General features: G+C 41.2%; 1 protein-coding gene across 3 annotated transcripts in view; it reads left to right on the top strand.

Annotated features, from left to right (window-relative positions):
* The window catches only part of myofl (myoferlin like), a 33,393-nt gene that overhangs the window by 18,302 nt on the left and 1,806 nt on the right, over positions 1-13,285 (top strand). For 2 of the 3 annotated variants that reach the window (XM_061690941.1, XM_061690942.1), the window contains 27 exons: positions 152-266; positions 1,313-1,415; positions 1,487-1,623; positions 1,697-1,861; positions 2,748-2,835; positions 2,995-3,072; positions 3,474-3,655; positions 3,728-3,886; positions 4,110-4,211; positions 4,295-4,456; positions 5,479-5,644; positions 5,738-5,808; positions 5,897-5,911; positions 6,525-6,623; positions 7,124-7,252; positions 7,895-8,050; positions 8,113-8,204; positions 8,296-8,466; positions 9,952-10,100; positions 10,191-10,330; positions 10,821-10,909; positions 10,987-11,082; positions 11,429-11,570; positions 11,654-11,753; positions 11,821-12,014; positions 12,833-12,942; positions 13,024-13,171. In XM_061690941.1, the coding sequence (XP_061546925.1) occupies positions 152-266; positions 1,313-1,415; positions 1,487-1,623; positions 1,697-1,861; positions 2,748-2,835; positions 2,995-3,072; positions 3,474-3,655; positions 3,728-3,886; positions 4,110-4,211; positions 4,295-4,456; positions 5,479-5,644; positions 5,738-5,808; positions 5,897-5,911; positions 6,525-6,623; positions 7,124-7,252; positions 7,895-8,050; positions 8,113-8,204; positions 8,296-8,466; positions 9,952-10,100; positions 10,191-10,330; positions 10,821-10,909; positions 10,987-11,082; positions 11,429-11,570; positions 11,654-11,753; positions 11,821-12,014; positions 12,833-12,942; positions 13,024-13,171 (3,358 nt within the window). Of the gene's footprint in view, positions 1-151; positions 267-1,312; positions 1,416-1,486; positions 1,624-1,696; positions 1,862-2,747; positions 2,836-2,994; positions 3,073-3,473; positions 3,656-3,727; positions 3,887-4,109; positions 4,212-4,294; positions 4,457-5,478; positions 5,645-5,737; positions 5,809-5,896; positions 5,912-6,524; positions 6,624-7,123; positions 7,253-7,894; positions 8,051-8,112; positions 8,205-8,295; positions 8,467-9,951; positions 10,101-10,190; positions 10,331-10,820; positions 10,910-10,986; positions 11,083-11,428; positions 11,571-11,653; positions 11,754-11,820; positions 12,015-12,832; positions 12,943-13,023; positions 13,172-13,285 lie in introns of those variants that run through there. The other variant, XM_061690943.1, reaches the window with a different exon arrangement.

Genomic DNA, 13,285 nt, shown 5'->3' with positions numbered 1-13,285 from the left:
GATGACTAACACAATCACAGGAAATGGAAAAAAGGAATTTCAGCATCCAGCGGTGTTTTAATGTCAGGTCTCGTGTAAATAGTTTATCCTGGCACGCTGTCTGAGTCACAAAGCCTCCCATCAACATGTGTGGCTCTGCTGCTTTTTACAGCCTGTTGACAGAAGCCGACGCGGGCCACACAGAGTTCACGGATGAGGTTTTTCAGAACGAAACACGTTTCCCCGGTGCAGAGTGGAAACCTGCTGAAGAGCCCTACACCGATGTGGTACAAAATACTCTCCCCTGTACACACAAATATTGTACATACACGCATTCCACTTATGTCAACACTATGCGAATAATGCAGGTGAAGATTATGGGACAAAAGCCTTGTCTCATTCACGCAAAGTACCCCTTGTTATCAGTTTGCTCTACACTGTTATGTCGTCGTTGCAGCCAAACCCACTGAGGCGTTTTCACACGACCGCAGCTCGCCACAGATGTTTGCGAGTGTTTTAAAACTGTTCTCCTCGGTGTTTTGCTTTACTTCCACTTCTCATAAGCATCGACGCTGCAGGCTCCTGTTTTTAAAGGTCAGATGAACTCATGATGTGACACACACAGTTAAAAATAAGGGATTCTGGCACCAAGTGACCAACAGGGAAAGATAGAGTGCTTGTTCCCCTTCATAACTGTTACCATTCACTAGTAGTATGCAAAGAATCACTAAGTTAAATGTTCAAACTGTGGATAATTGGCTTAATCCAGTACAGTACATTTGTTAAGTACAGTTCAGTTGTATTTAACTTATAGTTACCTACAACACAGTTGCATAAATTTTTTTAGAGCAGTTTTTTTTTCTTCCAAACATATATCGAGGTACAATTTTTATTTGGCTTGTGCGCAATCCATTTGAATGGAATCGTTAAGTAAAGTTTTTCATTTTCCTATATTTAACTGCAGTATTATTGTTCAAACTTTGCATAATGTTACTGTGGCTCACAATAATAGAGAGCAAAATACATATATTTTTAAGTGGTATTCCTGTGGTAATTATTTCAGAATATAAAGCAGTTTCCAGGTGTTGTTATAAAAGGTCCCTGACCTTCCTCATTCAAAATAAACAAAGGATAAAGAATTGGTGTCCACTTGTCACACTTGACTTTTTGTTTCTTTAACTCTTACTTACATAAAAAAGTTTAATCGGTGCTTCAACCTTTACCTTTTTTTCACACACTTACCTTTACTTCTTTTTAAGTACAGAGTGTGAGTGTTTTTTTTCATCTCTGCCAGGATAAAGTAATTGAGTGAATCTATGTCTGTGTACTGTAGAATGGAGAAAAGGCTCAGAGCACCTCAGAGTTCGAGTGTCCCATTGGATGGACTTGGGAGGACGACTGGAGTTTCGACAGCAACAGAGCTGTAGATGAGAAAGGTAATGCATTATTATGCGAGGGGAGGATCCACTATTAAAACAAATTTTTTTAATGTGTTTTATGGCTCTAGGCTGGGAGTACGGAGTGACAATTCCACCTCATGACAAGCCGAAATCCTGGGTGGCAGCGGAGAAGATGTACCACGTTCATCGCAGAAAAAGGCTCGTCAGACCCAGGAGAAAGATATCTGATAAAACCATCGCAGAAGTAAGCAGCAATCGATTACCGATTTAGAAAAATGGCCCTCATCTTCACGGTCAATCTTGACTCTCTTCTGCAGAGACGAGAGACAGGGGAAGGCTGGGAATATTCCTCCCTCATCGGCTGGAAGTTTCACCGCAAGGAGCGCTCGTCCGACACGTTCCGACGCCGACGCTGGCGAAGGAAGATGGTTCCGTCAGACCGCATCGGGGCAGCTGCCATTTTCAGGCTAGAAGGTGCACTGGTGAGTCTAGTTAATGGACACTTCAGCTCATACAGGGGTCTTAAATTTATTTTCATCACAAACCACATGAGTGTTATGCTAGCAAATAAATGTATAATTGCCAGGGTTTTAACAGTATGCCAAAAATCTGTTTGGTACATACAGGTACCTTGATTTTAAGTTTAGGGTTTCGTTCACATAGGGTACAGTAAGGGAAGAAAATGCAAAACAAACTGCTTTTCTTCTAAATTAAACATCAACAGCTTAAATCTTTCCTTTTTAGGAAAGTGCAACATCAATTCGTTTCTTTCTTTTTAGGAAATTAACAATGCAGACAGCTGCAACAGTAACAGTTTGAACAGCTTTGATGTCACAGTGTCATAACCCTTTAAGCAACAGATATTTGAACACAAACGGCGCAGCAACTCACACAGAAAGACAATATACCAATTCTCACAGAGCTATATTCTTTGTCCTTGAGTATTTACACATGTGTTATACTGCGCACACCAGAAGGAGCCACACTATGAAGGCATAAAATCGTGACGCACAAACTTTTTCCATAACATGTCCTCTTTAGTAGCTATCCCAGAATGGTCACTAATATCTTTGATACAGCTTTTGTGTTGGATCTCATTAGATGACATTGCTGGTGTATCGATAGTGATTAATGACTCTTGTATTCTAAAACAAGGATTTCCCCATGTGCCTGTTACCATAACAATGTGAGTTTCTTTATCCTGAGTCATATTATTTATATTGGTGATTCACTTGCATGTGTCTCTTGCTGTCAAGTTCCTTAAGCAAGCAAGCTTCATTTTTTTCCAGTTTGACTTATTGCATACATACAAAACCTTGGTTGAAAATGTCCTTGACGCACATCTCTCCCTGCGTGTTTTGTTGACAGGGGGTTGATGTGGATGAGAAGGCCAGTAAAACGGATGCTGCCAAACTATTTGGAGCCAACACTCCCACCGTTTCCTGCCACTTTAGCCGTGAGTAGTCAAGAGTCAGATAAAGCTCATGACTGATTCAAAGCCTTTGTGTTTTTCTATATACCACTTCCTGACTCGTCCTATTGAAAAATAATACATTACAAGCATCATGCCCAATCATGTGGTCAGCAGTGATTCATTTGAAAATGCTCCTTTTAGGGTCCTACATTTATCAGCTGAGAGTGTATGTGTACCAGGCGAGGAATCTCTGTGCCATGGACAAGGACAGCTTCTCAGGTGAAAAGCCAAAAATGGGAATAATTCATTTTATGAGTCAATAGCAATGTGCAATAACAACAATAAAGTGCAGCATCAAATAAAGTCACTCTATATAGCAAAAATATAAAATGGACAAAAACAGTGTATTAAATAACATAATATAAATATCTAAATATTGTATGTAACTGAACAGAGGTGATAAAAACTGTTTTAAAACAAATTAAAAGTCGAATCCTTCGGGCTTGAAACTTTGTATAAATATACAAAAGCTTTAGTAACATTTTTGTTACTTTGTTCTGTCGCAATACTCCCAGCTTTGTTGACTGTTATTTACTCTTTGGGGCCCCCTAGTGGAGGAGGGGCCCTAAGCAGCTTAGTTTTCTTATGCCTTGGGCGGTCTCCCCCGACTGACTCCGCAGATCCGTACGCCCATGTGTCATTCCTTCACCTGAGCAAGACAACGGAAGTCATCAGTGCCACGTTGAACCCCACCTGGGATCAGAGTCTCATCTTTGACGACGTTGAAATCTACGGGGACCCACAAACTATCGCTCGCAACCCGCCAGATGTAGTCCTGGAGCTTTACGACAGCGACAAAGTGGTGCGTTTTGAGAAAGAAAAACACGGACAATGGACTGTGATTGGACTTGTCTGAGCATTTTATGTTCTGCAGGGTAAAGATGAGCCCATGGGTCACTGTATGTGCCCCCCATTAGTCAAACTGAACACCAGTGTGGCTTCTGGCAATAAACTACAGTGGTACCCTGTTACCAAGAAGGGCCGCTGTGCTGGAGAAGTACTGCTGGCGGCCGAGCTTCTATTGAAGGACAAGGTAAACGCTGTCTCCAGCCAATCGCAGGGCAAATACAAGTACAGTATGGACAAAAAAAGCATTCACACCTATGGACCATTTAGAGTCTTCAATAAATCCGACATTCATGTTTTCGGAAAATGGAATTCTGCATGAATTTGAAAACTGCTGAAGAAAAACCTTTCTGTAAATGAGGTTTATGAAACAATATGTAAGATTTGAATGCTGTGCTCTTGCCTTGCAGGCGACTGAGGGAGATCTTCCTCTGGCTCCTCCTCGGCGAGGGGAGAAGCTCTACATGGTTCCTCAAGGAATCAGGCCTGTTGTGCAGCTTACTGCCATTGAGGTAGCATCTTTCATTGCTACCATGACAGTCAGTGATGATTAAAATGAAGAATGAAAATGATGTTTTTTTATTTTTACTGCCAGGTCTTGACTTGGGGCTTGAGGAACATGAAGAGCTACCAGCTGGCCACAATTGCTTCTCCTAACTTGATCGTGGAATGCGGCGGTGAGATCGTTCAAACGGCCATCATCAAGAATTTCAAGAAGAACCCCAACTTTCCTGGATCTGTGCTGCTACTCAAAGTGGTACAAACCGTTGGCTGTTTATTTTCCCAGTTGGTTTGAAGACCTGGTGCCCATTGGGGGGCTATCAGAGACCCCGCACTTAAGCTCCTTTAACACTTATATGCAAAAAACGCATATAAGTGATGGACACCAAAAGCTTCATAATTGTCTATAAATGCAAAAAGATGGCACCAAAGCACTAGTTTTCTATTAAAGAGGGCTTTAGCTTGTCTAATCGCTACTCCACTTATTTTAACAGAGTTCCTTGGCACCAAGATGGTGCCAATGCGCTATTGTTTTAGACAGGGGGTTGGTCATCTTAGTGTTTTGCAGGAAGAAGTTTTTCAGCGAATGCCGGAGGATAGTTTACAAATTTGGAAATCAGTGCTGGGTTTTATGCCTTTACCACACAGAACCCACCAAATCAGGATTTTGGCATGTGTGTTTGCATGTTCACTCAACCACATGGTTTCCTGCAATGAGGTAATTACACGGTAGTGGCGTTTGCATTAGGTGTAACAGTTGATTTTAATACAACAGGTTGAGTCTGTTGCACATCGTCGGCATCCCCCCTGCCACTAACACTACAATACGTAACAACAGTTTATGCTTTCAATTTGTGTTTGGGTGTTGAAATATGTAAATATATCAATTTATGGAATACTTATTTAAAAAGTATTTCAATAAGTTTAAATGTAAGAGAGTACTGTTATGGATACATTTATCTAAGGTGTAATTTTTTATTTCGAATTTGCTGAATAAATTACTACTACTACTCTGTGTCTTTTCATAGGTTTATGTAATTTATGTTTATAATTTATTAATGTATGTAATAATGTATTTAAAGCTTGTGAAAGAGGTACAACTATATATATATATATATATATATATTGAATGTCTCTGTATCGTGGATTTTCACCTTTTAGGGGTGTATTTGTATCATATCCCCCTCAATAAATGGAGGTACACTGTATTTGTATACAAGCAATTAAAAAGTCAATTTTCCATATTATGTCACCTTAAAATAACCTGTTGTTTTCCAGCTTCTCCCCAAAGAAGAGATGTACACTCCCCCCATTGTCCTGAAGGTCATCGACCACAGACCCTTCGGGAGGAAGCCGGTGGTGGGCCAGTGCACCATCGACTGCTTGGAGGACTTCCGCTGTGACCCCTATCGAGTCAACAGTCAAATCTGCATGTCTGCCAGAGGTAGACGCACGCACACGCATACACACACATGCATACACACGCCATGATGCACTGCACTTATTCACAAGTTTCTGCGTCCTATTCACATTTCAGTGGCAATGATAGCAGCTGCTCAGGGAGATGTTGTCATAGACATCGAGGAAAGGTCGACTGTCAAAGCTGAGGTGAATCATAATGCACTCACACACTTATGTGGCCGGACATAAAATAACAACTTTTCTATTAACCATTTCAATGACTCCCAAATTGCAGGTTCAAGCTGACAAGGTGAGTCTCTTTCTGCTTTTTTTTTTTTTTTAGATACAGTGGGTGGTACCTTGACTTATGCGTGCCCTGACTTCAGATTTGAAAATAGAGCCATTATTCCCAGTTCCCTTGTTGTCACTGTTGTGCAAACATATGCAGCAAAATGTGCAGGTTTTTGTGCCGTCCACTAACATGCGCTGACACTTTGCCTCCACTAGCTTTGCGTTGTTATAGGCATGCAGCTCAAATGGGTGTGTCGTATCTGCCTATTGTTGATATCTATGTGCAGACCCGACTCCAACTTCTGACATCACTCACGAGGCCACGCTTCTAAAAGGCACACATCCAACAGGCGAATAATAAATAATTATACTTTATAAAACCAGTTTGTTTACTGTATTTACCTTCTCTTTCATTGTGCTTTTTATATAACACAGAGCTATTTTTAAATATTAAAATGATGTATATATTATTTTTATGATTTGCTTCTTTTGATGGGGCTGGACTGGATTAATGGAATTTCAATTCATTTCAATAGGTAAAATTAATTTGAAATATTTCAAGGTAGAGTACAGGTACATTGTGTTCACTTGTCCTGGCTCTTCAAATATCATATTTCCTCTCAATTGTGCAGGAAGAGGAAGCAGTTGACTGGTGGAGTAAGTTCTACGCCTCGATTGGACAGCAGGAGAAATGCGGGCCTTACCTGAAGAAAGGATATGACACATTACAGGTGAGGACATGTTCGCCTTCAGACTTTAACTAAACACAGACATGATTAAATCTCAAGCACGGTTTGTCGTCACTTGCACAGAATACAGCCAGTGAGCTCGTCGGTTTGACTTTGGACTCACAGTATGTCCAAAACAAAGATGGCCAGGAAAGCTTTTGTTGTAAACAAGTGATAATAAAATGAGAATTAGATTTCCTCCCATTTTCTGGAATTTTATTCCAGGTTCATAATTGCCTATGGATGCCATAATATAGCGCCAAATACCTTTTCTATAAGACCGCTTTGGTGCTGACTTGTGGCATCTTAAGGTGGTCCAGATAGAGCCAAAAATAACAGCAAATTGGCAAGTTTTTCAGTGAATAACAGATTTGAATTTGCGAACAAGTGAATTCACACCTTGATTCTTTTTATTTCAGTGTTGTGGTGCATCGGGGCTAGATTAAACACATCCTTTCAATGGACTCATACTTCTGGACCTAACTGAATTATTGCCTCTACAGGTGTATGACCACGAACTGGAGCAAGTGGAACAGTTCCAGGGACTCACCGATTTTTGCTGCACTTTCAAACTCCAGCGAGGAAAGACAGAAGGAGAGGAAGACGACCCCTCTGTTGTGGGAGAGTTTAAGGTGAGGAAGCGTTAGTCGGAGCGCTTGCAAGTGACTGTAATACCCTCGCATGTGGGCAAGGAGAGCTACAGTCACCAATGCAGTTTTGGCCGTTTATTGAACGAGATAAACAGTCAAAAACAAATCTTTAGCTTACTAAAAATTGTGTTTTTTCTTGTTTCTCAAAAATGTAAAATATGACTTGGGCAACTATGCAACCAGGCCAACAAAATACAAAATGAGAACATGCAATGGTCTGCTGTAGGCTACAACTCACACGCAGATGCTCACACTGAAATAACCGGCTAACCCGACTCCAGCCCCTGACATCACTCACTAGGCCACGCCCCTTACAAGCACACATTCAAGACACAAATACTAAAGTATGAAACCAGTTTATTAGATTCTCTTTTATTACTATATTTTTTACATTTTTATATACTAAAGCAAATTTTTTCTTTATTAAAAAAAATGAAAAAATGTGGTGGTTTTTGGGGGGGCTGGAAAGGAATAAAGGCATTACTATTAACTTCCATGGGAATTTTTTATTTTGTTTTTTGATCTACGAATAAATTGAGTACCACTGTCTTCTCAATTGATGTTTTGCATTCTTTTTCAGATGATACATCGTTCATTCATGTTCTCCCCTTTGCTGTTGCGCAGGGCTCGTTCAAGATCTACCCGCTGCCCGATGACCCTGGCGTGACAGCGCCCCCACGACAATTCCGAGAGCTTCCCGAAAGCGGACCTCAGGAGTGTCTGGTCAGAATCTATGTAGTACGCTGTACTGACCTGCAGCCCAAGGACACAAATGGCATGGTATGTTGATTACGAAGATCTTAAATGGTACTAATGACATAGCTAATATTGTTCTCCTTCAGTGTGATCCATATGTCAAAATATCACTGGGGAGGAAGACTGTGGATGACAGGGATAACTACCAACCAAACACTCTAAATCCAGAAATTGGAAGGTCATTCTGCGCAGATGTTTTGCTTTAATATTTGTTTTATTGGAGGGGTGTGTATACATCATACTGTAAGAATGTTTCTAACTTTGTTTAGGATGTTCGAGCTGTCTTGCTTCTTGCCACAAGACAAAGATCTGAAGATCGCAGTGTACGATTACGACTTACTGAGCCGAGACGAAAAAGTGGGCGAGACCGTCATTGATTTGGAGAACCGACTGCTGTCCCGTTTCAGGTCCTGCTGTGGTCTGCCACAGACTTACTGTGTGTGAGTATCTTTGTATTTTCAGTTAATGGGGAGTAGCTACAAATAGCTACGTGCATATCTAATATAGTCTTCCGTCGCTATATCGTGGTTTATTGTTCTTTCCCCAGTTGAATCACATTTTTCAAAACAGAAATTATTATTATTATTATTTTTTTTTTTTACAGTATAGGTGTCTGCCTTGAGATACAAGTTTCGTTTGACCACACTTGTAACTCAGAACAGTCGTATCTCAAATCATTTCCCCCCAATGAAATTAATGGCAATGCCATTAATCCATTTTGGCCTCCCAAAAAAATAAAAAAAATTGAAATGTGTTTTACAAGTATAACAGTACCCTATAATATTATATGTCATAAAAACCAGTAATGATGTGATTAATTAGAATGCAAAGACAATTAAAATAGTTTTTGCCACATTTTTTGCTTTAATTCAATGGACATTGTGCTGCTCCTTCTGGTGTGTACGCCTTGGTCACCTGGGGTCAGTATAATACAGACATACGGATATGCTGTGGCGGCACAGTGGCCGACTGGTTAGAGTGTCAGCCTCAGAGTTCTGAGGGCCCGGGTTCAATCCCCGGCCCCGCCTGTGTGAAGTTTGCATGTTCTCCCCGTGCCTGCGTGGGTTTTCTCCGGGCACTCCGGTTTCCTCCCACATCCCAAAAACATGCATGCTAAATTAATTGAAGACTCTAAATTGCCCGTAGGTGTGAATGTGAGTGCGAATGGTTGTTTGTTTCTATGTGCCCTGCGATTGGCTGGCAACCAGTTCAGGGTGTACCCTGCCTCCTGCCCGATGACAGCTGGGATAGGCTCCAGCACGCCCGCGACCCTCGTGAGGAGAAGCGGCTCAGAAAATGAATGGATGGATGGGTGGATATGCTGTAGTACATGGAGGGGGTCTCAGCTCCTCAATATGCCGCAGTAATATTACTAGTCATTCTTCGCAGAGGATAAAGAATATATGACTGTGAGTATTGTTATATTGTCTGTCTTCAGTGTTGCTGTACTGTTTTTGTTCAAATATCCATTGCTTAAAGGGTTGTAACATCACAACATAGATGGTATTTGTTAACTTGTGTGAATTGCCTTTCCCATTATGTGTTAGCAGTAATCTAGCAGACTCTAAGTGGTTGTTTCAAATACACGTGTAATTCTCTTTGTTTAAGTGGATGTGTCCTTTGACAGTAGAGTTTAGCTGAGACTGCCTATTAAAATCTTGAAGACTCTTTTTTTGAAAAATTGGTTTGCCAAGTTGTTGCTTGTGAAATTTGTTCAGTCACAGGCACCTCGCAAAAAACAGCTGAACAACGGCTCACATCTCGAAAAACTAAGTCGGGTCACTTGTATCTCAAGGCGCCACTGTAGTTCCTTGGCACCAAGATGCCACAAGGTTGTTGTGCTACTACTTGTATGCTGTAATTAAAGTGCAATTAGATGTGCAATACAAATCTTTATTGTATTACAGTATATGATTTGCTTGCAGCGCTGGGATTAATCAATGGCGAGACCAGCTGAAACCTTCTCAGATTCTCCAAAATGTGGCCACGGTTAGGGGTGTTCCTCCCCCACGCTTTGAGGGCGATGGAAACACTCTGTTCTTTTCAGAAAAACAATACAGCCTGCAGGATTTTGGTATATTTATGATTTATGATTAGCAAACTACCTCCTCCATGTGATTTCCATTTATGCACAACCACTTTGGTCTTTTGTGCCCCTTTGCAGAGGCAACCACTCCCACCCACCCCCACCTTGGTCCGGCCAGTGAGAGACTGCCACTGCATGTCCTCAGAGACCAGGGCTTGGTACCTGAGCATGTAGAGACCAGGACCCTGTGCAGCTCTCACCAACCCAACTTGTCACAGGTTAAGAAACATTGCTAAATAATTCACCTTATAGAGTGACTCTGGCAACGAAATACAGTGGAACACACGTTGAAGCCCTCATTATTACAATCTTGAAACTTCAACTTGAGCATCAAAAGCAGCATTTTCACGACAGACCACATCGTAGTTATGGTTTCCCTCAGAAGGCTGATTGTGTGTGTGAAACTCACATAAATGTATATTATTAAGTGTATTTTCAATGAAACAAAATTCATTTAAAATTAGAAGTCATGGAATATAGTGACAACCACAAATATTATTATTTATATTATTTCCTAATGGTTGTACAACTTAGTCAAACATGGAAATCTGTCCTCGTTCTGGGCCCCTTGCAAATAATCACGAATCTTGTTCCCTCCACTTTGATAGCGCATGCTTTTTCTCCCTTTTGACTAGTCTGTACAACCCTTCATGTACATGGATGATAATGAGGTAATTTAGTTTAAAATTCCCTTTCCCGTAAATACAGGGACGCATTCAAATGTGGGTGGACGTCTTTCCCAAGAGCCTCGGTCTGCCGGGGCCTCCGTGTGACATCACGCCACGGAAAGCCAAGAAGTATGAAATGTTTGTTGGGGTGGGGAAAGTGAGTTCATACAGTAGAAGAATTATACATTGTGTTGTCTTTGAAACAGGTATTACTTGCGTGCCATTGTTTGGAACACAACTGATGTCACGCTGGACGAAACAAGCATCACAGGGGAAAGCATGAGCGATATCTACGTGAAAGGGTAAAATAAACTGTATATACACTATAACTATGCCTCTTAAAGGCACATATCTAATACACAGATACTACAATACTCAGTACATTTTATACTGTTTTGTGTTTTCAAATATGTGAACAATGTGTTTAAAAGTTAGTTTTTGTAATTTTAAATGTGTTTAAAGCATGTGTGTGGGGATACAATTATTTTTTTTAAATTTACATATGGATTTTATCTCGCGGTTTTTCACCTGTTGGGGTGAGTGATCGAACGTACCTACCCACAACAAATGGGGTTTCACAGTAATTCACTCACCTGCTATTTTTATATACTTGAGCGTGCTTCTCTTATTTATTCTACTGTGTCCTAGATGGTTGCCAGGAATGGAGGAGGACAAACAGAAGACAGACGTTCACTACAGATCCCTAGACGGCGATGGAAATTTCAACTGGAGGTTTGTCTTTGCGTTCGACTACCTGCCAGCAGAGCAGCTCTGCGTCGTCTCGAGGAAAGTGAGTGAGAGCGTCCAATTAGAATGGATTGCGGGCATTACGGGCAGGCTAAATGTCCAATTATGGTTCCTGTCCTTTCCTAGGAACACTTCTGGAATCTGGACAAGACTGAGTTTAGGATCCCTCCCAAGTTGATTGTCCAGATATGGGACAATGACAAATTCTCCTTGGATGATTACTTGGGTAAGAAAATATTTTTACTCACGAAATATTGATAACTATTGAACTTGTGTCCACATTTGTGTCACAGGCTCAATCGAGCTGGACCTACTCAGTCTAATCGCCCCTGCGAAAACCCCCGAAAAGTGCAGCTTGAAAATGTTGCCCGGAATGACCAGCTCCGACTCCTCCAAGAAGTTCGTCTTCAACTCCCTTTTCACCCAAAAGTCAGTTCGAGGCTGGTGGCCGTGCGCCATCGAGCAGGATGGGAAAAAAGTCCTTGGTGTATGTTTGAACCCACATTTGTAATGCAATACTTCTTGTTTATGTCTGTGCCAGTCAATCTCGGGCACATATAGACAAATAACCATCCACAGTCACATTCGCACCTATGGACAATTTATAGACTTAGCATTCATGTTTTAGGAATGTGGGAGGAAGCTGGAGTACCTGTTGAAAACCCACGCAAGCGCAGGGAGAGCATGCAAACTCCACACTTTATGGAAAGCTGTTTGAGTATTTATTCAATAGCCTCTATGTCCATATAAAATTCTACTTTTTAACATCCAACACCTTAGCAGTATTACTGGTGGTGTGCAAATGTCACGTGATGTGGTTTTCCCTCACTACTAATATGTAATTGTCCTACTCATATAGCAAAGTTGTCCTAATAGTGCAGCCAAAGAATGTACTAGGACATTGACCTCAAGCTGGATATCAAGGATATTGTAAAAAAGCTCAAACAGCATTGGTTGGTTGAGCATTTATTGGGAAAAACATTACATTACTTGTAAGATGCATTAGTTGTACTATTGCGGTGAGTTATCTTACTAGTGGACAGACCCAAGTAGTTCCTCACGCTGCCACAAGATGGTGCCAAAGCACTACTTTTCCATTAGACAGGCCTTTGTCATTGTCTTGTGGCGATTTAGCATGTTTCAGAAAGAGCACAAAAACAGTGAATACGGGAGTTTTTCAATGAATAACGGAGAATAGGTTAAAACAAAGAGTACAGTGAATAGGTGGGGCAACACTGTATTTGTACACAAGCAATTAAATATTACATTTTCCACAATGTCCCCTTAAATTGATCTCTTTTACAGGGGAAAGTAGAGATGACGCTGGAAATAGTGGAGGAGAAGGAGATGGAGGAGCGACCCGCCGGGAAAGGCAGAGAAGAACCCAACATGAACCCTAAATTGGAGCCACCCAAGTGACTATCCTTTCAAATATGAGTTATCGTCACATTTTCTTGACCATGCCTAATCATCGCCGCCTCATCTCTCTCCGCCAGCCGTCCCGACACATCGTTCTTCTGGTTTACGAGCCCTTGCAAGACCTTGAAGTTCATCATATGGCGGAGATTCAGATTGCTTTTTATCATCGGGATCCTACTGCTGCTAGTGTTACTGTTCTTCGGGATCCTTTTCTACTCGCTCCCTGTAAGTTCCCACACTTCTCCATTTCCTGCTTAATCCATACATACTCTAAGGTTCATCATTTGAAATCGACAATTGTACGGTTCTTTTTGGCTTAGGTCAAAATTGCATAGAAGT

Source organism: Phycodurus eques, chromosome 11, assembly GCF_024500275.1.
Source record: "Phycodurus eques isolate BA_2022a chromosome 11, UOR_Pequ_1.1, whole genome shotgun sequence".
In the NCBI taxonomy this organism is placed as follows: Eukaryota; Metazoa; Chordata; class Actinopteri; order Syngnathiformes; family Syngnathidae; genus Phycodurus; species Phycodurus eques.
This window is presented reverse-complemented; position numbering and strand designations above follow the sequence as displayed.